The following is a 24,712-nucleotide window of genomic DNA, read 5'->3' as shown; positions in this document are numbered from 1 at the left end:
AGATGAAGCCAGTAGTGATCTGGGTTTGTTCTGGATTGTTGGATATGCTACATACTCCATTCTTGAAGTTTATACTATGCTCTGTCATATGAAAATGCAGCATACACTTTCTGGTGCTTTCGGTTATGTATTCCTTATCAGTTTTTTAAGCTTAATATGGCAAGTAGGAGGCCACCCCACATACAGGAAGAATGCCAAAGAGTTGGAGTTCTTGAAGGAGACTGAAAATATAGCAAATCTGGATTGCAATGCTGACTTGCTTACTGCAGTAAGGTCATTTTTTCTCTTTGTGGGCATGACACTTTTCACTGTCTCTTTGGCTTTACAGTAATTTAACACTATTTACTCTTGCTGTCTGTCTCATCAGTCTTATCATACTGGCATGAGCTGCTGCTGTTTTCTACCTTCATCACTGGCTTCTGAATAGCCTTCGGTTTTATTTCTCCCTATGTCTGCTTGCTGCCAAGTTATTCTGTGAGTATTTGTCTCTTAACTGCAGCTTTCTAGCCAAGAAGAACAAAAAAACTTTGCCTTCTCCCACTCTTTCAAAGACAGATGTTAACAATATTCATTAAGGCTAGCTTCATCTTAATAAATGCTGGCAACAGAGAGTGATTGCCTGCCTTGCTTCTCAGTCTGTAGTTGTAATGTCTGGTAGCATGCATCTTGAGTATGGAAAAATTTGTAGGTTGGCTGCCTTTTAATCATGTTGTGATGATATGATGCAATTCCCCAAAGATAACTACAGTCATGAGATGACAAGATATGAGAACACTTTGGGTATGTTCCTCCATACTTGATTTCTCCATGGAGATCAGAAGCCACCTGGGCACAGCCCGGGGCGCTCTGCTCTGGGTGGCTCTGCTTAAGCAGGAGCAGGACTGAGGGCTGCAGTGCTGCCTTCCAGCCTCAACCATTTCTGCTTCTTTGATGGGAATACGAACACATTTAATGTTTGCACAGTGCTGCCATCCTATCGTTCTGGAAACTGCACTGCTATTTATAGTTTCATTATTCAGTCTTTCTATGCAGGCATGTTTAAAAAGAAGTTAGGATATTCTGGAAAACCTGTGGCCACAAGTCGGAGAAATATTGGGATTCTCTTGTGCTTAATATGTGATTAATTTCCTCTTGAACTTTAGTACTTACTGAGCCTCTTCCATTTGAATGTTGTGGTTTTTAAAGCAACAAATCAATTTGGGACTTAAGTGTACTGTTTTATTTTTCCTGTTTGTTTCTATATTCAATTTTTATAGATCCTTTTACTTCATCTATTGATTAGTGTAATGATAGAACATTTTGTAGCCTGCAGCCCGGCCAAGTTTGTTTATTCTGTGCAAAGAAGTCCTTGTACTCATGCTGTCTCTTTAGTCTCAGTGAGAATTATGTAAGATTCAAGTGCTTTCACAAGATGGACTGAACTGTAAGCAAGGTCTGGCTTTTTTTTAAGCAATATTAAAGGAAGAAAATGTAACTTACTATTTTGTAGGGAGAATTAAGGCATGATGGCTTGTTAGACCTATTTAAATTTGTATGCTTATACATAACATTTTGATTTACACATTCTAATTTCTATAACTATTTAATGATAACTTTTTTTTATATATTCATATTTTATAAATATACATACCTTCACACATCTGTCCCCAAAATAAGCATGTGAAAACATCCCGTTTTATGATTTATGGAAAAGTCTGTGGCTTCACTGTTGCAAGCTTTTCAATAAATGAGTAAATTGCTTATAATTTATGCTATTTTTTCCTGTAAAGCATACAAAGGTAGGCATTATCTTACAGCAACTGAGTTAGTTTCTGAGCTAAGAATACAACTAGGATCTCAGGAATTGTGTACATGAATAGAATCCTGCTGCAACCACTGTGGGAAGTTTTCAGCCTTGTTTTGAGAGTTAAATGTGGCTGCGTTAAGGTGTTGGGTGGTTGTTGTGGTTTTTTTTCCTTTTTATTCTGGAGGGGAGAGGAGAGAATGGTGTTTTGTTTTCAGAATATTGCTGAGAAGCATGCCAGATGCTGTTGTGTGTAGGCACCTTTTTTTTTAATTAATTAGCATTCATAGATGCCTAACAGACTCAGGAATCAGCTGACAGGAAGAGGTTGAAAGTCAATAAGGACAAATTCCTTAGGACTTCTCAACTAGAAAAACCTTTCTCCCCTTGAGCGTAGTTGGGGGAACAGCCATAGGAACAGAGAGGCTGAATAATTGCCATCCTTAGAAGTTTTCAACATCAGGATGGATAAGGCCAGGGCAATTCGGACTTCATTTGGCCCTGCTTGCAGCTGGAGATTGAATGACAGTCCTCCAGGAATCTCTTCCAGCCTCAACTACCCCACAATCCCATGAAGAAACTTAATTGGCTCCAGTTGTGCCAGTAGAAGCTTACTTTTCAACAAAGAGAGGAATCTGGAAGTTCCTCGCAACAGTCTTCTGTGACTTCTACAAATGTCACACCTCCATTGTGCACTTACATCCAGCTTGCCCTTTATGCTGGCTATTAGTGTCATTTCATACAAGTAGAGGCTCTTCTGTGGTGAAAACGTAAAGACAGAAAATGAAGGAAAATGTCATTTATGATTAAGGCTGCAGAGAGAATTTAGGTAGACAGAATGTAATTACACAGATTGGGATTTGTCCAGCGCCCCAGGTCTAACAGCTTTATAATGAAATAAAAATCTTTTGTTTGCAAATACTGTATTATTGTGAGAGCGCCCTGTACTCAAATCTAATCAATTTCAGTATTACCCAAAAGAAACAAATGATAGTTTGGTGCTGTGAGTAGGAGTTGCATTGCAGGGGATTCTTCTCTTGATCTAGAGTTTTTACCTCCTGAACCATGAGATCTAATTTGTCAGATTTCTTTTTTTTTTTTTTTTTTTCCCTGTTGTTTTTCTATGATCATCTCTACAGTAGGTGAAATCTTACACTGCTGATTGAAAACAGTTTGTTCATTGCAAGGCAGACAGGTTTGATTTATTGTTTTGGTTTTTTTTTTTTTCTCATAATGTTTTATATTGTTTGAGAGTTGTTTGTTGTCTAGCTTCATCTGCCAGCTGTCCGTGTGAGCAGGGTAAGAGGGGTGCAAAGAGATGGGATTGACTGTGTGTGTTCAGCAACTTCCATGGGAGATTCATACAGGAGTGGTCACCTCCACAGACCCACAGGATTTTATTGCTCTCTGGCATTGGCAGGAGTATTAGAAGTCTCTAAGTTAGCTCAAAACCTATGGGGAGTTTTCTGTTTTGATTTGCTATAGGCACGGAGTTAGCAACAGCTGTTATTTGTAATGGAGGTGATAAGGGTGTAAACACTGTGCTGCAAAATAATTCCGAACAGGCTGGGTTTGTGTCCTGGTTTAAAGCTGAGCTGTCCTTTCCTCATGGCAGTACTACAGTGGAATGAAAGAAGTTGTAACACGCTGTCTCACAGTTACTGGCTGTTTGTCACAACAACAGATGAGTTCTGCCGTCTGGAAATAAATCTGTAATAAAGTCTGTTCTGTGGTAGACAGGAAATCAAGTATGGGGAGTGAAACCCCTGTGGTAAATTTTTTACTTTCACTATTCATCAATCCTAAAGCAAAGAGAGAATAGATAGCTTTCCTTTCATTCAAATAGCTTGCCAGTGTGTTATGTAAACAACCTCCTACATAGCTATCCTCACCCATTTTGAGACAGAAAAAATCCCATTTGTTAATGTTTTGTAAGAAATGAAAAGAGTGCTGCTTGGTATCCTTTTCAGAGCGCTTTGATGTTAGAAGGGAGGTTGGTAGGTAGGTGAGTAGATTCTGTTTCTTAGAAGGAAATACCACTTGCTTAAACCCACTGGAAAGTTGCTTAGAAAAGCTGTATTTCTAAAGTGTGAGGTATTTGTCTATGCAAAATGTTTGGTGAGTGTTGTGCAGCCATTTTGTGGGCAAGAATCCACTTTCAACAAGTTGGTCATCTGTTCTTGGCTCAAACAAATCATGCATTGTGTGTCATCATTAGTCTTACAGATGATCTCAAGAACTACTCTTGATAAGGAACTAAAAACCCTTAGCTTGGTTTTTATAATACTAGTAAATATTTTACTGTGTCTTTTAATATTACCTAGTACCTTCTCAGTGCAACAGGAATGTTGAAAGATTTGTCAGTAAGACACATATGGGATCTGTTTTAAAGCTAATGCATGTGACTATTTCCAATGGAAGTTTCTAAGTTTACTTCATGAAGAATGACGTCGTCTTTGTTAGCATGATGTTTTTCTAATTATACCTGCTTTTGCTTTGTTGTTTCAGACAAAGGGATTTTGTAATTTTAAATTATTTTTTAGTATTTTTGACTGCATTTAGTATGAACGTACTTGATCATGATTATCCCTAATATGTTCTGTGTTTGGAATCCAGGAAGGGAAGTTTTTCATTTGTGTGCAGCTCAGATCTTCAAAGCTGCTAGCATTGCTGGTATTGGAAGGAGAGAATAGATGTGACCTGGTAGCACATACAGTGATGCCAGCTTTCCAATGGCAACTGTTGGCTGGTTTCCCATGCTCCATTTCCGTGTGTAGATTAGCGAGCCAGTAAATACAGCAATAGGAAGGCAGCGAGCAAAAGTAGGCTTCCTATCTATTTTTGCCTGAGGACAAATTTTCGTTTGATGCCATATGAGAAAAAGAGAAAAGGTCCCATACGTGGGTATAAACCTGCATATGACTCTTCTGTAAATAATCAATCTACACAAGCTTCCTACGATAGCTATATAGCTATCAGTGGAAGGCAGCGTTACATTACAATTAATTTATATGTCTCATGAAAATCCATATCTGCAGATGTTTAGTTGATTACATCTACTTATTGTTGTTTGTATATGTTGCGATTACCATGTGATCATATTGTTTAGTACTGTAACTTCGTGCGTGTGAAGAGACACAGGTAGCTAATATGGATGGTCTTGTCTTCAGTAAAAGAAAAATCAGCTCTATGAGCATACAACAGTAATTGCTCTTAAGTGCCTTTCCATAGGGCCTCTTAGTTTAATTTTCATCACAGTAATCCTGTCAGACGTTGCTGTTCTCATACTACTTACTTTTCAAACTTCATTCCCAGAAAATGTGAATTTTTCTTGTAGGAGACATTTGCTACCAGCTTAATGTTGGACATTTCATTTTAATGAGATCTAATGTAGGAGAGGATCAACTGCTTATGTAGCTGCAACTGAACTGCTACAAGTTTATATCTGGCAGTGTTAACCAGAAATGAATGTTGGCACTAACTAAGCTGTTGCATGGTTGTAAACCCTGCAGATGAGTTAGGGGAAAACTTTCAGGTGCTTGAAGTCAGAGCAGAATACTTCTATGAAGGAGAAAGAAGTGTTTTATATCATGTAATCAGTTTGAAGATTTGATATGAGTAATTACATTTTAGTTTTGAATAGAGATGAGACATAAATTTGATTTCACATTTTAAATAGAAAAAATACTCTAGAAGTGAGTCAGGTAGCCTATCTGCAAGTTATCTTGCTGCTGTTGTTTTGTTTTTCTTGTCAAGGATGCCTTTGTGCTAACATGGCCTGAAGAGGAAAGAAGCCTCAAACCTTTCTTTATAAACATGTTTATTCTTTCAGTCTTCCAGTCTCTCTCTTTTTTTTTTTCACCTTTATTTGTAATCATAAATGCCTGAAGCTGAAGTGACCGCTTTTCTGCATTGGACATTGCTGCTTTCCCACTTTGTGGGGGCAATCAGTTCCTTTGCAAGAAAATCTAGGGTGGTTTGGGAATCATTTTAGGCATTCTTCTGAGGAAGGTATCAAAATCAGTTACATCTCATCTGTTGTGGTAACAAAGGGTATGCATGATACTATTGCAGTTGGAGGGAAGGAAAAAAACATTGAGAAATTGCAATGCAGTTATTATGCTTATGAGCAAGGCCTGGCAGGAAAATAATATTATGATTTCTGTAACCAAACAACATCATGCTTGGTATTTGCCTTTATATTAGGCATTGTGCAACCCATTCCTCTTATTTCAATCCTATTTTCTTCTCTCTTTTAATATATACATTCAGAGATGATTTTCCTGTAGGCATGATAGGTACACGTCTCAGGGAAGTTCATATATGCATCCACTCTTTTTTTGTATGTATTCAGCTTGATCTAGATCTCTGTAGATCTACAGAATTCCAGTCCCAAGGTTTCAATAGGATTTCTGTCCCTCATGTCTTTCCTATTCCCTCCTTTGCTTGTTTCTTCCTTCCAGTTCCATAATGTAGAAATCAAGTCTAAATTTGTTACTCTTTGTTGTGTCATCGTAGGAATGTAGGAATCAGTACCTGATTCGTGCAATATTCAGATGGCAAATGAAAGCATGCAACCCCTAAGACTATGCTTAGTCACTTTAGGATTTACACCACAGATATGCAATTGAATTACTTTTTTTTCTGCCTACCGTACACAAATTTTGATCGAACTGCACGCTTTCCTTGTCAGGTTTGTTGTTGCTGCAGGAACAAGCGTAATTAAGAGCCAGCTTCTGCCTTCTTGCAAACGATTCCCAGTGGTTTGTTCCTCTACACAGTGTAAATTGTATCTACTCAGAATGAAGTCAGAGTAAGAAGCTGTCCTTTTTTATAGGGAGATGCATCTGAACTCCATTATGCTTAGTGGAAATCTTGAGCATTAATGGCTTTAGCAAATTTCATTATAACCCCATAGTGAATTTTATCAACTCTACCGCAGTTTAAGTTCTGTCTCATGCCTGCTAATCCTTTTATCAGTCTTATTCCCCATCTTTGAACACAATTTCTTCTTCAGAGTGGGTCTGTCCATTGAGAGTCACTATACGTTTTTCTTAAGCTGCTTGGAAAATTTTTAATTAGAATGATATTAGAACTGAATCCCTCCAAAGATTTTTACATGTCTTGCTATTTTCATCTGCTTTTTAAGATGATACAAATTTCCAGAGAAATACCCTTTCAGAAGACAGAATGAGGTTAGCAATATAAGCTTCACAAATAGTTGATTTTAGGTAACACTTGCTTAAAAATAAACCACTAAATGATTTGTGAGGAGATCTTAAGATAGTGCTGTTAGAATCCTTGCAGTATCCACCATAAGCTTGTAAGACAATAGTTATTTTGTACAGAAAGTTGTTGTGATGATGCTGTAACGCTGAGGACATGATAAAGCGTTGCCTTTTAATGTAAAAATGCACATGTATGCGTAGTCAATATACAAGCTATCAAGTGAATCGAATCTCTTTTCAGAACTACATATTTACAGGGTGGTATTCTTCAAAGAAGTGAGCTTGTTACTGAAAAGCCTCTTTCTGATATGTTTCCCAGGAACAAATGGAATGTTAAATGGAGAAGTACAATAGGAGTTAATCCCCAAGTAAAATTCGTATGTGCACAGCAGAAGTTTTTCTAAGCTATGGATAACTCATGCTGAAGGGGAGAAAAACATTTTCTGTGCGTCTTAAATATCCTTGTGGTGCTGCTCTTTCACATACACTGTGGACATTTTCAGGTTAATAACGCTGTACTTGTGCCTTGCTGCTCCACCCTTGTGGTGTTTCCAATGTATGCAGTGTGAGACATTCCATGAAGAAATGGCACAACGGCACAATTTGTAAATACCCAGCATGCATTTCTATCTCAGTGTTTTGTAATGCTCTCAGCCTGCAGCCTTTCCTGGTGAAATCAGCTGGTTTCCCCATTTTTTCTAAACTGAGTAAATCTGCGCGTGTCAGTTTGTCTTACAATAGGGATAGAGCTGTTTATAATGCAGTAGCGTTGGGAAGCCAGTCAGTAATCAGTCTCTGCTAAGAACATTATACTCTACCTCTTCTGTAAAAGCAGGAGTACTCCCACTCACTCATGCTGGGAAGGCTTTTTGTGCAAACAGTGTGCTGCCAGTTACAAGAGCTGTACATGAAGTCAAACTCAATCCCCTGATCTCATGTAATGGCAGACATACTCTGCCATTTTATTTATAAGTGCATGTAGTATATTTCACTAGGATGTTCTCATCAGTGATTCAAAGTGTTTTTGAAGATAGGAAGTAGGTTTGATAGCCCAGCAGCTGCCCTTTTAAATCTTAATGCCAGGAACTCTCACAGGAAATACAAGCTAATAAAGACTATCAGGAACAATTTGTGGGTTTCTTACAGTCTGTGTGCAAATACCAGTCATGTTAGCCTGTGTACTGCTGTCCATCACAGTGAAGCCACAGAAGGAGGAGGGGGAAGAAGAGAGATGATACTCCAGGTCAGATGACAAAGCACTGTCATCCATGAAGAGCTTGTCTGTGCCCCCTGCAAGAGGTCTGTAAGGCAGACAGGACATATTTCCTGCCCAGGACTCACAACCCAAGCATAGGCAATCATTCTTACAAGCTGGTTAGCATGTATTGCTCACAGTTGCAGTGCTTTTGTTCCAAAGTGTATCCTCAAGGAGGACTTGTCTCCTTATACCAATTTGTTGCCTATGCAGAGTCAGAGGTCAGTTTGCCTTCTACATTAGACAAGCCATTTAGAGAAAAATATAAAAATGAATGATTTCTGGGCACAGTGATATGGGCAATAATCATCCAAATGTTGAAAATAACCCCTCCCTCCCACCCCCCAAATGTTTTCTAATAATTTCAAGGAATTTTTCCCAACAATGTTATAGTTGTCATGGGGCAGAGTTGCCATTTTTATCACCAACTCACTTCTAACTCTTCAATTTGTGCCCATCTGGATCGTTGGCTAAACATTTGTGCAGATAGCTTTTTTCAGGATGCTGCATATCTAAGAACCCTTCCTAATTTTCAGATAACTTCCGTACTTCTTCATTTGTCTCTTTCTCCTTTTCATTGAGATGAACTCTTAGAAATTGATTGATGTAGAAATTCCACCTTGTGTTTGACCCACAATTGGACATCAATTTTTCTAGGGTTATCATCTTCGTAATATTCTGAACATGTAATAGAAATCGTTTATAACTTGCTGGATGTAGTACTAAATTCCATACATTGTATAGGACAATGGCCCTGCTGTCTCTCTGAGGTCAGGCTGTCCCCACCAGAGTCTGTTCTCAGTTTTTGTTTCTGAAAATTTCTAATCCATTCTTTGCATCCCCTGAGAAGTCACTTATCTTTCCAAAGAGCGCTCTGAGTTTCCCTCTTCCACCTTTTTTCAGAACAAAGCACACTTTATTCTCATCCTGAGCTGCTCTGTAGGCTTGCTTCCTTTCTGAACAGCCCGCAAGAGTAAGCAACCTCATAAAGAGCAACTTTTTAAGGCAAAAGTTGTGCTGGTTTTGTTTGTCTTTGTGTTAATCTGCATTAACGTGGAGTCCCTTTAGGTTAATGCGAGCAATGTGTGAACATCTTGTGAATAGCATTTGGTCTTCCTTTGTTTAAACTTGTGTTTAAAATCAGTATCGTGGTTTGTGGATTAATCTCAATTCAGTCCTGTGACATCATGTGACAGTATCAAGGAAGATAGAAGTGAGCAGAATAAAGCTCAGAAAGCAAACTGTATGTTTCAAGTAGATGCTGAATGCCACTGGCGTGTATTGCGAAAGCTGTAAATGTGCTTCTGAATGCATATTGCTTTTCATGAATGTATTCTTCTGCAACTGAAAAGGTGCAATGCATTAGTGCTGACTGAGAGGACTTTTGGGAGAGTTCACCTTTGGGTTTTTGTTGCTTGCTTTGGTGTTCTGGTGTAAGCAGGAGGAAATGGCTGCAGTCATTTTGCAGGTTTCAGTATTACCTGTCCATTGTGGTGGCTGCAGATCTGGTATGTTACCTCAAATAATCGTGACATTTTCTATCTATTCTATACTTTGATCTTTTCAAATTAACTTCCTTACAATTGATTAAAAAATACCTTTAAAGAGAAAACAGCAAAACCGTCACTTTATCCACAATCAAAATAAATGCAGTTCATCACTACAGGGGCTCAGGTCACTCAAACTGAGGTTGTTGAGCTCTTCTGGGAAGACAGGCTTCAGGTACAGGGAAAATGCTTACCATGCATCTGGTATAACTGCCAGCATCTGCAGTAGGGGATCATCAGTACCATTCAGTTGCCCAGCTCTATGCAACGTGGGGCACTCATGTTTGCACAAATACTACCAGCAATACACACATCATCTTTCCAATTCAATTCTTTTGTATGCTTCAGATGCTGACTTTTGTACTGAAAATGAGTGTTCAACAGACATCTTTCAAAAAACCCTGATTTGTGGAAACCTTTGGCCTCTTCTGAGAATGTGAGCCCTTCAGCTCTATTTGTGCAAATCTGTTCTGAAACAGGGCTGAGGTTCTAAGAGCACTTAGACTGCTTTGAAAGCATTACTAAAGCTCAGTTGTTTGAAGACTTGAAGCTTTTCACACTGCAAACAAAAAACTGACCATGAAAAGTTTTTGTTCAGGTAGTATATAGTAACATACGTTAAATGATTAAATGTGTCTCACCTCCGCCTTGAGCTCTGCAGCCAGTGGATTAGAGGTAAATATGCTCTCAACCTAACTAGAAAAAAAAATCATTTTCCTGACACGGGTGTATGTGCATATTTCCCTTCACTTGAAGAGGAAATAAATTATGTACAAAAAACTTTTGAAATACACAATGGTTGAGTATTTTTGTATTGACATTCTTGTTAGCTAGGGAAGCAAAGAGGAACTCTTGGCAAAAAGGCTGAGTTTTCCTTCAGAAGTCTGCCCTCGCTGAAGTGCCACCTGCCAGGAGCTGCTGAAGTTCCTCTTTGCAGATCCTTGGCTGGCAGGGAATGGCGGTGTGACTCAGGGCCTGCCTGCAGGCAGGCATCTCCATGCACACATCCTCAGCAGCTTTCTGACTCAGCAAGAGCTGATGCTCTGCTGTGTTACAAAATAGCAGACTGACTCCTCTGCAGTGCGGGAAGTGAAAATTGACTGCCTTATCCCTTCCTCTGAAATACTCTTGAGAAGAAAACGTATCTTCACAAGCTTCTTTAAGTTCTAGCTCTGGTCTGCTGGTTCTAGTCTTAAAGTATTCTATGGAGCGCCAGATACTTATTTTTGCCATCTGAATGGAAAATCAGTGCTGCTACTGTCTGAAGAAAAGTATTATGGAGTACTCACGGTGCTCTGTAACGCTCTGTATCCCTTAATGAACGGTGTCAGTATTGAATGCTCTTTGGCCAAATACTGCATACAGATGAGAAAACGAGAAAAATGAGACATGAAGAGTGCAAGCACGGATATCTCAAAGAACTGGAGAATAGGTAGACTTTTGAGACTCAGCAGTCTAAAGTAGGTTTCTATAACAAAGGTAACAAAAACTATAGTTCAAAAAAATTTCTATGCGAAAAATTCTGGTGTTGTTTAGCTCCGATAAGAACATCTTCCTGTTGTTTTTACTCTTGCATGCCATGCAAATGATATGATACAGCTATTCTTGGGGACTTTGTAGGATGGAAGAGTTTGCAGAAGCTGTAGATGTGTTTTGTATATAACATTGCTCTAAGGCTCCTGTCAGTTAGATAGACATAGAGTTACTGTTAAAATGTGGTGAAGCCAATGCCTGGAGGCGCAGGTCTCTGAATTTGTACAGTGTAGGTTTTATATTGCTTTATGTAGATGTGACATTTTCTGGTGTATTAGGAAAAGTGCATGAGAAAATGAAAGGGCTTTTATTGCTATAGTTAGTGGGCAAAAATCCACTCTTTCAGAATTGAGGTTGGATGCTTCAGATCTCTGCAGTGCAATTCATTATGAGCTGGATTCTACCAAGCGCACAGAACAATCCATTAAATGATTGAAAATGAACAGCGAGCTTTCCTAGAAGACAGAAGATAGTGTGCTACGGCTAAAAGCTGTGCTGCCCTTCAGAGTTTTCACTTGCACACCGTTCAACCCACAGATCCCTACAAAATTTCAGCAAGGTCATTTTTCCTATACTGTTTATCAAACTCAAAGCCCTGGCATATTACAGCAATTGGAAAACTATGAGAGAGCTATGAATGCCAGCATATTTCTAGCAATAACCATTCTGATTTTAAGCTAATATGTACCATGTTGTAGCTTATCCATGTACAGATTTCAGAATATTACATAAACATTCATTTATGTCTTTCAGTGTTTTTTGTTTTTACTTGGTCTTCCTCAAGAGACAGATTTTATGTGTAAACATGAAAACAGAGGGAGGCCAGTGGAGATGTTCTCTGAATTAGATAAGAGGGACAAGAGTACTTCAAACTGAGACCAGAGTTGGGTGTATGTGCATCACTGAATTAAGTGCTGTTCAGGTAAATTGGCACAAATGGGGCTCTGTCATACAGCATACACTGAAAGCCCAGAACAATATGTGGCCAATCATGTCTGATGTGTCCCCTGTCAGCCTGGCCCTGCACACCTTCAGCCCCACCAGGCCTGAGTAACATGTTGCTGCTCAGAGAAACTGCCCCACAGGTGGTGAGACCTATGTGCTCTGGTACTGGTGATGCATGCTACGCCTCTCATCAAGCGTACCTTCACCCTTTCTCTGTCAGTCCCTCAAATCCTCTTTTACCATTAAGAGCTTATTTTTAAAAAGGTGATGTTTTGACAGCTTGTCCTGTAGCAGTTTCTAGTCTCTTAACTGGAAGATACTTTCAATTATAAACGATGCGTACAGCTTGTGAAGTTAATATTACAGCAGCTCTTTGCTAATTCCATATAGGATAATGAATATTCACCTAGACTGCCAAAAAAAGATGCAGCTTTTTAAATTCAATAGATTACAGCATTGATTTAGTGAGGAAAGAACTATGAATGCTGTATGTATTGTTAAGTTAGTTTCAGCTTAGTACAGAGTAAGGCCATTTCTGATTGTAAAGAAGATCAAAGATGTTCATACTGTCCTTTGTAGAAGGTGACTGAACTCCAATCTGAACTACAGCTCTTCAGCACTGCAACTTAATGAAACCATCTAATGCACTATTAGTGAACAGGCAGGAGAGCATTACTTTTAAAAGTTATGAAGGATTCCTCAATTTATGTCAAAGACTTGCTTAAGGGAGGAAAAATAAAAAGAGAGGTAAAAGAAAATTTGTTATTGAGAAGTCAAATTGTAAATGACAGCTGGATAGGTTAAAAATTAAAAAAAAAACCTGCTCATTTGGTAATTGACTCAGATGGTCATGGTCATACTCTACTTAGACTCCAAAATACTAGATAACGGCAGGGCATCTATCCTGCTCTTGTTTGATGTCTTTATCCATCATCTAGAAGGAGGTGATGGAAGGCTCTTTCCTGAAGTTTGCAATGACTCCCAGCTGGGGACATCACCAACAGCAGGGCTGTTTTAAGGACAGGCAGGGGCTGAGAGACAGCTCTGAAAAAGGCCACAGGATCCTTAGCAGTCAGCAGGCTGCATGAGCCAACCCAGCGCCCAGTCTGCAAAGCCATTTAACAGTATGTGGAGTTGTATCATGTGGCCTCAGGTCTGAGGGAAGTGCTCTCAAGTCAGCTCTCCTTAGACAGTATCTAGAATAGTGTGCCTACTTTCGGGCCCCTCCAGGTAACCTAAAGTGGGTTGAACAGAGAGTCACAGAGATGGTTCGGGGCTGGAGGCTAGGCCCTGTAAGGAGACTGGAGGACCAGGCCTTGCTCAGTCTGCATGAGGAGTCTTTGTAGGGACCTGACAGGATGCTTGTGTCTTGTGCTTCTGTGAAGAGCCTGCATTTCTCAACAGGGCCAGCAGCAAAGCTTTTCCTGTGCTTTTAGAAAACAATGTGGACGATGTATGTTGTATTATTATCACCTGCTCTATATGGATTTGCTTCTAATGCAATAGAATTATTGCTGTATTATGAGAGCAGTCTTACCAATCTGATTGGAAAGGATGATATTTACAAGAACATTTGTGACTGCTTTCAGAATAAAGGTATTTAAAGCTCCAGCCTTTCTTTAAAACACATTAAAACAGTGAACAAGAGTGTAGCATCCTAATGTATCTGTGGGAATAATAGGATGGTCTACAACAGCAGGACTAGGCTGAGTGAGCCCAGAAAGAAGCAGGAACACCTAAAATGCTCTTTAGTCTCCCTTCCCTTATTTCTTTAGTTGCTAAGAGAATTTACCCTTTCCCTTTGCCGAGAAGGCAAGATGAAAAAACAAACCCTCAGTTGACTTAGCTAAATCGTCATTGTGCTGGGCTGTAGGCTGCAGCCCACCACTTTCAAATACATTGTTACCTAGCCTAAAGAAAAAAATATCTTTCAAGCTGAATTAAGCACTAACCAGAGCTTAAAATAGTGTCTTCTTATTATACCTCCACTAGCACAGCCAGGAAAACCAGGAAACACTTGTTCTCCGCAATGGACCTGGCTAACAGGCTCAACCCTGTAAGAATGTTGCTGTCGTCTCAGAAGGCCCTCTGCTACCGTATGTGCACTGCAATGTTGGCACAAATATTTGGTAGGAGCGTGTTCCCTCCATTGCCCAGGCTGGCGTAACAACATCAAATTTTGTAACTACATCCTCTCTTCAGTCAAAGGGTTCAACCTGTGTTTTCACAGAAGCACAGAATGGCCCTGGTTGGAAGGGTCCTCAAAGATCATGAATCTCCAACCCCCCTGCCACATGCAGGGCCACCAACCTCCCCATTTAATACTAGACCAGGCTGCCCAGGGCCCCATCCAACCTGGCCTTGAACACCTCCAGGGATGGGGCATCCACAACCTCTCTGGGCAGCCTGTTCCAGCACCTCACCACTCTCCTAGTAAAGAACTTCCCCCTGACATCCAACCTAAATCTTCCCTCCCTCAACTTAAAACCATTTACCCTGTTTTCTTTCAGAACAGTGGTCCTGTACTGTTTTTTTTTGTTTTTTGTTTTTTGGTTTTTTTTGTGATCAGAATAGCATGCTAACTAGATTTCTTTTGGTCAGAAATTGGAGATAAGAAAGATGGAGCAACCAAGGTGTCACACCAGCAAAAGCAGTCTTAAACTGGAAGTCCTCTATGGTAGCAAATCACTGGAAATGCTTCACAGCTGTATGTAAACCACATGTACAGTGAAGTAAGATAATGCTGTTTAAGGAATGTTGTGGATATATCTTGTTCTGGGATCAGGTCCTAAATTTTTGGTTTCTAAGCTTAAAGCCAGTCTAATATAAATATTTAATAGGTAGCTCATTCTTAATTCATTTGCACGCTTGCCGTGAACCAGAGTGATACATAAATGATAACTGAGATTCACCGGACTGTTTGTGGTCCTGGTCTCAGACTGCTGGGCTGAGTACAAAGATTTTTCTGCCTTTGACTTGCATTGGATTATATCCTGAATAGGGTTAGGTAGAATGAAGACATCTGTGTATCTTATTCTCATTTACACCCATCCCAAAGTAGCAACAGATCATGTTATTATTACAATTTTTTTTTTTTTTTAAAAGGTAAAAATGCTCAGATATTTTAAACTACTTTGTATCTTAAAATGCTGTTGCTTTGTGGTACAATTACAGGTCTAAGGGACTGCAGCTCTGAAAACCCAGTGATATCTTCACAGCAAGGACGCAGATAAAGTACTACGTTTTGGCCTTGAACACTCTCATGCTCTGTTAATCAACTGCAATTCTGAATTGGGAGTGAATGGGGAGGAAGGGGAATGGAAGGACTTCACTGGGTCAGAAGAGGATGAGATAGTGTAAGAAGTTGGCTTATGTTTTCTGTGTCATTATCTGCATATTGTCTAATAGCAGAAATGTTACATTAAGCTTTTCCTGTAAGCAGCAAATGCAACGTAAGAAACAGTGACAATGAAATGCTTTCATTTGTGGTTATGGTCTTGTAAACTCTCATTTTATTTCTGGGTTAGATTTGCTTTAATTGCTCGTACTGATTCCGTTCACAGCCTTTTGGGTTATACTGATGTTAAAATACCAGGAGATACTGGCTTTGACGAAGAGAAATATATTCTGATTGTTGTGATAGGATTAAAATGGGCTGGCTGGTCCTGTTACTCCCTGCAGCCACAAGATCCAATGTTCTAATGGATGTTGCCACCCACACAGCAATGAATTGGAGCTGCTCATATGTCAGCTCCTAAACCACAGCAGCTTTCAGTCTGCATAACAACCAACCAGATGTCTGAGAGTGGTAGCAGACAATCTCCAAGTGTTTAAAGCTGGAGTATGTGTGATGATAGACTCTACAGAATGGCAGATGCTGCCTATAGGATACGTGGTGCTGAACCCCTGCAACCATGCTGAAGTATTAAGTCCAAGGTAGTGTATCCATCCTGATTGTCAGCGCTCCGGGAGAGAAGGCACTCACATTGGCTTGGCCAAGTGACCCTCATGTATGTACCTGACTGTGTGAGCAGGCAGCTTCTAGCCAAACCAAAGTGGCTGTGTAACAACTGTGGGCAGTGTGACTGTGTGTGGTGATCTCAACCAAAGCCATCTTCATCGGTGATTCTTTACAAGCGTAGGACAAATGAGAGAATGATGTCTTGAGTTACTTGTTTCAGCAGCCCTTGCTTCTCACTACTGGTATGTGCTCAGCAGGATGCTGTAAAGATATGTAGAGGAGACTCTCAGCCTGCTGGCAATACAACTCCCACCTGTCTACACTGCCAGATTTTTCTCCCCATCAGGGGGTATTTTACTGACCAGCTAATTTTTCACCAGTGGCCAATAAATGAACATCATAGCACAATAAATTGGCAGTTTATTTAGCTAGCATTGATTTGCTTTTTCCTTTGTTGATTTTTTTTTTTTTTTCCTGTGCTAAGGTTTAAGGAGAATTAATTGAGGCCAGTCCAAAGCGTATTTGGCATTTTATTCCTACTCAGTTAACTTTGACAGCCCATGTATGACTAAGATAATATGTATTTGGTGTGGGACTGCTTTCCTAGGAGGATGCGATGTGTTTTTAATTATCAAAGAGCTTTCTCATCACAGAATGCTGTTTCCAAAGACATATCTCTTTCTTTTATGGTTATTTATGGTCTTTACTGCTTGAGTTTGTTTCCATCTTAGAAAAATGAAAAAGAATCAAAATTCTCTTGATCTAAATCTTTTATTTGTACTGGACTGAAAAAGTATTGAATAGGTAATATGACGGTCAGTACCTGACAGATGTAACATCACTTTCTAATGCCCTTTACTCAGTATTTCTTAATGTAGAATACTACAACAGAAGGGAAAACAAACAAACAAAAAGCCCCATGACTTTGGTTTACATTCTATTCTTGATAAAGAAAATGAAAAGTAGAATTGTCACAGGTGAACTGAGATTACATCCTGCAGCTACAGAGATTGTAAAGAGAATTTAAAGAAACCTTTAAAAAGAGTCTCGTATAGTACTATCAATTCTTATATAAAATAATTTATGATTTTAAATACTGTTTAAATAATTTATCTGTATTTAAAACTAACCTTTTAAAATTGTTTGGAACATTTTTGGCATTAATGCTTAAATAGTTGTTTTTAAATATTAAAAAGTTTTTAAAATATTCAATACAATTCAATATAAAAACAGAAAAGGTAATATACATTGTTCACACAGTATTGTACATGACAGCTGACCTCTGGAGCGAGCTTTTCAATGTGTCAGACAAGTCAGAGCTTAGCTGTGGTGAACCACTTGCTTATCCTATTTTTCTGGACTCTTAAAATGGTAACAGATCCTTATATGTCTATAATATTACATACACATACTGTATACAGCATTTATTCCCATCTCTATGTCCAGAACTATAAATATTTCCTCAGCATTTAGATCAAAATACTGTTTAGTGCACACACAAATATTTGACACACACAAGAAAAATACCGATTTTGCTCAGCTCAGTTACATGACAAATCAACCCATAGGTGCAAAATAAGACTGTCACTGTTGTATTTGAGGTTTATAACCATGCTCTTACCAAATGTTTATGGGTTGCATTGATGGTGGGAAAACTAGAATTCACTTTTCTCATCGGTGCATCTTCATTACTCCTTCCAATGTTAAAGGCAGTGGGGTAGGCGTGATGCTGGTGTCTTACAAGTACTTTGTCTAACACCTGGTATTTGCTGACAGTGTGATTCCAGAAGTACAAACATAGGCAGGAATTACAACAAAGCTCAGTCACCTGTCTGCAATTTTTAAGCGCAGATGCATTCTGCTCTTAATAAACAAGCTTACTGTCAGTTCACAAATCGCTTTCTTCCTTCTCCCTTAAAGAACTCCTGTACTTAGCAAGATCACTCCTACAGAAGTTGTAAATGGACTCCAGTGGAAAGAGGGTGATCGTCCTGCCTGCTGTGTAACGTGTGTCAGATGGTATGTGCCGCAATAGTTGCATCCCATTGCACGCGTCCACACACATCTTTTCTTTTTGAAACATTCTTATCTAACAAGACCCCAGAGCTTTAAAAAACAGACTGAATGGAACATTCTACATAGTTACTTACAATAGGAAAAATACCAATGCTAGCCAACATTTGTATCAGGAAGCTTGTTCTAGAAATGTTGCTCAGCAGAGCAGTATGTGACACCCTGTGTCATTCACAAAGGAACAAAACTCATTTCAGAGACTGGGCTCATATTTTCCTATTTATGTCAATCTACAAACTAGAAATTACTGCAGGAATTATTGTGTGGCTAATTCTTAATAATTGTTCCTGAAAAAAATAAGTTCTTCACACAAGAATTTCAAAGTTTCAAGACGGGATTCCAAGGATTCAAATGCTTTACTCAGGTCTTTGCAGTATGAGATTCATGAATTCTTTCATGAAGACAATTCATAAACCATGAGAAATATCCTGCTACTTTTCACTTCTCCCGCCCTTTTATATGGCATGATGGGGCTTCAGCTAGGGGTTATCTCTGGTGAAGGACTGCAGTGACTCTGGGCTTGCTTGGCATGCAATTTGATTTTCCTGCTGTCAGGGAAGCAGGCCTTGGAAAAGAAGGGAGTGCAAGTATTTTGGTCACTATTTTAATACACCTTGGGAGATAGACTTGCCTCAAGTTTCTTATCTCATGGTAAAAACATGGTACCACAACAGGCCTCCATTTGTTTGTTTGTCAACCTCAGCCAAAAAGTCACAGTTCTGCAGGACAAAGCAAGCAGTTGATGCTAAAGTAATCCTTGCCCATGTCTTTCACCACTTCTAGCATGGTCAGGAATATTGCTATACTAGCAGGAGGCTGGTTCTTAGCTATTCTACACACACAGTTTCAGACCTTGATATTCTCAGCACTATTCATTAAAAAGGATTTGTATTTAAGACTTGATCTTTCCTGGGATGTATGTATAGTTTATACATATTATTTATAATTCATTAATGCTCTTCGTATGATAAACTGAGGAGAAAGGATGCAGTTTTCTTGTTCGGACATGTTATGGTGGCTGAATGAAAAGAGGTGTATAAAAGGCTAAGCAAGCAACAGATCAAGCATTTCGCATTGAAATGAAAAGCTGGATCTGATGATTTAATGGTTTTTTTTGTTTGTTTTTTTGGTGGTTTGTTTTTTTTTTTTTTGCTTTGGATCTGTCATTACATTTGAGCCTGTACAAGACAGTTACTGTTAACTGGATTTCAATGCAGAAAAAGTAGAGACAAGTTTGTATGATTTATTATTTTTTTTAACAAACGATGGTAAATCCATCATAAATACTTCATTTTCTTTATGTCATTGTAAAGGGTAAAAACTGACAGAAGTCATTTGTTGAAAGAATGTTTTTCTGCAGAGAAGGGAGTTGTAATAAACACTGCAATTACTGGGAAGCCTTTTTAAGAATCCAGGCCATACTTCTAGGTCAAGTCCAGGAAGTGACAGAAGGACAAGCTATGTGCTGTTTCATCTTGACTTTCATCTTCCTGATGTTCAGGCAAAAATCAGAATCCTCTGTACTCACATAAGCTCACTGCAGAATGCATTGTGGGATTTAAAATGCGACTGGATGTGAGGGAGCTGTGTGCTCCATACTCACTAAGAACCAGAGACTGAATAGCAGGGTGTTCTTATTCTTTTTTTCCTCTGTTGTTTGAGTTTCCTTTCATTCAGATTTAATCCTTTCCAAAACATAGGGCTAACTTCTATCTTGTAAAGCAAATTCTGGAAGAAATGACATTTCTGGCATTACCTACCTATTAATTTATGTACTAGCCAGTTTGAAATGCGTAGAAGATGCCTGAGCACTATCCTTTCATTCTGAATGGACTTGCACTCACTTTGCATCTCCCACAGCAAGCTGCTCAGAGGAGCTGGGCACACAGCCCAGGGGAAAGGATCCCGGCTCCCCTTCTGAGAGGGTGCTGCCCTTTAGAAAGGAACCCGGGGCCAGGGGGGTGCCAGGGGAGTAGGGGGGAGGGCAAAAGACAGAGGACAATGAGATACAGTGTACTCATTGAAAACAAGCAAACAAACAAACAAAAAAATACACTCTTATTTGCTACATATGATACTTCAGAGAATCAAATCATAGAAGTTAAGCAAAATCTTTAGAAACAGCCTCTACAAAGTTTGGTGCTGACATTAAGATACCAATTGTACAAATGATGGTGAAGACTGAAAATGCCATCAAGCAGAGCCGATCTACTACAGAGGCTGCAAACTTCCATTCGTTGCAAATGGCTTCTTCTTCATCCTGGTCTCTGAACCTGTTTGCAATGTATCTGACCTCTTCCAGGATCTTAGCCAAATCCGGGTCGCCTTCAGAAGGGTGGCCACTGTGCAGAAGATTTTCTTCCTCTGTTGGTGAACAGGTCATTCTCCCACAGATCACCCCTGAATCAGTAGTGGGTGTGCAGTGAACCCCATCCAGCCCTCGAAACCCAATATACAGCATATTCCCATTACTGCATTGCTGACCACTCACAGTGTTCATCTCCACGCTTGACAGGCTGCATCGGCGCTGTTTATGTTGACAGGCAGGACGCACTTTATCTTCCCCTGGCCTCTTCATCCTCAGAAACCAAGCACACCAATTCAGAAGGATGACTCTCGTCTGGAAGAAAATTACAGACAATAAGCACCTCTTGACACAGCTGCTGCCTTTGGTAGCTCTTTGTGTTTCTGTAGCCTTAGTTACTCTCAGGTTCCTGGTCTCTGTTTAGTCTGAGCTGAAGTTTTAGAAAATGTTGCAGTGTTTTTCCAGATGGTTACTTTGCCACTCACTGAGGCTGCTTTCTTAGTCCAGCAGTGCTGTGGGCTGCCCCAGGCTGACTGTCGCTGCAGAGAGTGCCTCTCTGCTGGGAGTCCCCATTGATTTTTCCCCATGCTAAAGCAGCAATATGGCACTCTTTTCTACCTTTACTATAAACAGTGAATAAATAAAAAACGCTTATCGAATAAGTTATTTTTTGAATAGTCTCAGTAGCTCTGCTTTAGACAATTAGCAAATTAAAGCACAAATATGAATGAAAGAACTGTAACATTAAATCCATATGGCATTACTGCTCAGAGGAATAGTAAGACAGATGCTGTGCAGGGCTGGAATAGACCATTAACCTTTGCAGTGTTTTGGCTCTGTTCTCATATGACTTTCATGACAGTTGACTGTAGATTCTAGAAAACAAATCTGTATGTAACATGGAGAAAAAGTGGAAAAATTACTTTGATCTAAAAAAAAAATTATGCAAATTTAATTAGTGTGTATCATTTTATTGTTTTCCACATTGCCTTATTCCAGCCATACAGAAACTGCAGACGAGCAGTTTCCGATTTAGATTCAAGCTTCCATTATTTATTTCAATCAGATTTTAAGAGCTCATTCCAGTGTTTCTTTTCCAGACCAGTAGTGAAATATTATTGCCTTATATAATATACAAATCTTGCACTGTAATTAATATTAGATTTGTTCCATTTATTCTGACTGCGAATTACTACTTAGAGAAGATGTTATATCCAGGCAAACATTCCAATTAAATATAGATTTTGTCTTGTTACTCTTTCTCTGCTATTGTGCCTCGCCTAGAAAGATAATAATTTATTAACTGACAGCTTGGTGCAGAACAGCAGTATCCAAATAAACTCCAGTGGACTTCAGCTTCTCAACACCAGAGTACCTCCAGTGCTGTTTTCTGGTGATTGACTCAGCACTGCAGATTTATCTCTTCAGCCATCACTCTAGAGATACATACCTTTCATTCTCTTCATTCAAAGTTATTTTAAAGTCACCTCCCCAGAACAGACCAGAGAATACCTCATCACTTCTTGTCTGCAGAACTCTACTCTGTGCACTTTATCTTTTTTTTTTTTTTTCTTTTTGCTAGTAGGGATAATAACTGGAAGTTCTAGAGAGATTAAAAAAAGAGGTCCTTTCACCTTCACTGGGTCTTTAGGCTGCTGTAAGTTTTTGGGCAGTAAGACGAGATGGTTAGCTGATACTCATCAATAATTAGCAACTTCAAGATGGAGACTGATGATCTCTGCAAAAACAACTGCTTATAGAACGACGTCCCTAAAAAGAATCGTAGAATCTTTAGGGTTGGAAAAGATCTCTGAGTCCAACCATACCCGTGGATCACTCTTAGAAAAACACTTCAGTTTTTTTCTGTGCTTTACAGATGCTCGCAACGAGAGATGTGAAGATCAGAATTTTCAGAGGATCTTTCACTTCAGCAGCCATCTTTAACAAGAGTGCTGTAGGCAACTGTTTGTCAGTTCTGTCACATCAGCTACTTTGCAGTGGCTGCACCTTTATGCTAGTCTATTCCAGGCATTTGTAATCTCCACCAGCACCATGCTCTTTCCTTCTACCTGTTTCACTTCTGACATTTGCAGCTTATTTGAAAATCATATTCATTTATGCATTTAGGGTCCAGCAAAATGCTGAGGTGCTTCTAGCTGTCGTAAAGAAGATTTGGATTATAGAAGTAAGATGAATAAATTTATGTTCTCTCACTCTCTCAGAAGAAAGGTATCTGGACGCATCATTTCTGGTGAAACTGCCTTTCAAAACAAAACGTTTAACAAGGATATCTGCATAGATTTTTACTTAGCCATAAGTAGTGCAAATGAATCGCTAGCTAATGTGTCTCTGATCCTGACATTCATGCAATAGACAGAGCATTAAAATCAAACCTTACCCATTTAGGCATTTTTCCCCCATCTGGATCATGATGATGGTATTGTAGAACGATAACAGTGACAACAACAGAGAGGCCAACAATAATCATGGTGCTGGCAAAATACTGAGCTGCAAAATAAACAGTGAATTATAGCGGTATATTTTGGCAGATGTAGTTTTATATCTATGATAAGCAGTGTTTATGTACACAAATGTAACATGAAGTTATTTTTCCAATGTAGTGCTATATGTGTCACATCAGGTACTGGTGAAAGATTTCTCAAAAGCAGACAGCAGCTGTTTTCAGAGGGCAGTCAACCTTCAGTAATGGTCTCAGTGGAACCGAGCACCTGCCTTTCCTAAGCAACACTGACAAAGCGGTGCTCTTATTTTTTTTCATCAATAGCTTAGAGATTTGTTGCATTTCTTTTTAAAAGTTTCTGCTTCTCTTTGAGCCTCATGTCTCACTAGCAGTGTCTCAGCTGCAGCGTCTAGGGGAAACTGACTCCCATACACTCTCCAAAAACAAGGTGTCATTTCTCTCTTTACTTTGCTCAGACCAGACAGCACCAAAGTTGTACAGAGCATCACATATATGAGACATTCTTCAACCAGCAACACATGCTGTCTTACACTGAGGAAAGGTAGGCCACTTGGGAGTCCTGTTGGAGGGCTGCCAATCCTCTGCTGCAGCCCTGCGGCCATGCTCAGTGCCCCATCCCCTCTCCAAGTCTCTGAGGCTCCTTGCAAGCTCTGGCTATGCTGCTTTTGCTGGTGGTGGTGTTCCTTCCTGCAGTGTCTCTCTGCCTCGCTCCCCACACTGAGGGGCCAGGCACCTTCTGTCCCTGAGGAAGTCACTGCTGCACACTCACGCACAGTCAATCCTGAGCACTGTTTTCTATTTCAATTGCAGCAGGCCATTCTACACATAGTTTGCTTTACTGCTGGATTTCATGCAAAGTCACTGCTTCTCATTTGATGTAAAATAAAAGTGATTAAAGCTGCAATTAGCTTACCAATTAAGGGCACGGAATCAGATGTTGCTGGCATAATTTCAGCCACAAGTAACATGAAGACAGTGAGAGACAATAAAACTGTTATACCTGAAAAACAAATGTGAAGTACGAAAGCAGGTCAGTAGCTTGTAAGGCAGCAAGCGGCAGCAAGTGAACGTGAGACAGTGTGCTCTGCAGACAGCTGTATTCCCACCGTGCCCCTGGCCAGCAGCCCTGGTGCTCCTGCCCTGCCCTGACGGCCACAGGGTCAGGGTGGCAGGGTGATGAAGCTGGTGCCAGTGCTGGCCCAGGAATGGCCACTGTGACTAGCAAAGTTTTGATGTACTCTCAGTTTTCTGAACTTGCATGGGTGTGTGTATTTTTGGATCCTTGTAACTGTTCAGCGTTTATCACTATTTGCTAATTAGCTGAGGTGAATCAAAGTACTTCTTGTTCCTCATTTCCTTTAGAAACATGATGTGATTTGTGGTATTTGAGCTTATGAGACTTCATTAATTGGTGTGGAAGCTACAGGTAGTGTACTACATAAGATTCCTGAAAAAGAATTTGCTTTGTTGTATTGGATGGACTTGGATGTTTTTCAGTACTGGTGGCTGGGTTCTGCATGTGGCTGTGTGCAAAGATGTGACAGCTGATTTTTCATTAGTCCCCATCTCTCAGAACAGGGCCCTTTCTTTTCTCAGGACT

The 24,712-nt window shown here is 39.7% G+C and overlaps 1 protein-coding gene across 1 annotated transcript in view; it reads right to left on the bottom strand.

Annotated features, from left to right (window-relative positions):
- Window positions 1-20,426: 20,426 nt before the first annotated feature.
- LOC306950447 (neuronal acetylcholine receptor subunit alpha-7) overlaps window positions 20,427-24,712 on the bottom strand; it is a gene marked incomplete at both ends in the record, with an annotated part of 36,760 nt that continues 32,474 nt past the window's right edge. Inside the window, 3 exons of the mRNA XM_079540716.1 lie at window positions 20,427-20,945; window positions 23,029-23,138; window positions 24,026-24,112. Of these exons, the coding sequence (XP_079396842.1) occupies window positions 20,427-20,945; window positions 23,029-23,138; window positions 24,026-24,112 (716 nt within the window). The remainder of the gene's footprint in view (window positions 20,946-23,028; window positions 23,139-24,025; window positions 24,113-24,712) is intronic.

Source organism: Tetrao urogallus (genome assembly GCF_951394365.1).
Source record: "Tetrao urogallus genome assembly, chromosome: 11".
NCBI lineage: Eukaryota > Metazoa > Chordata > Aves > Galliformes > Phasianidae > Tetrao > Tetrao urogallus.
This window is presented reverse-complemented; position numbering and strand designations above follow the sequence as displayed.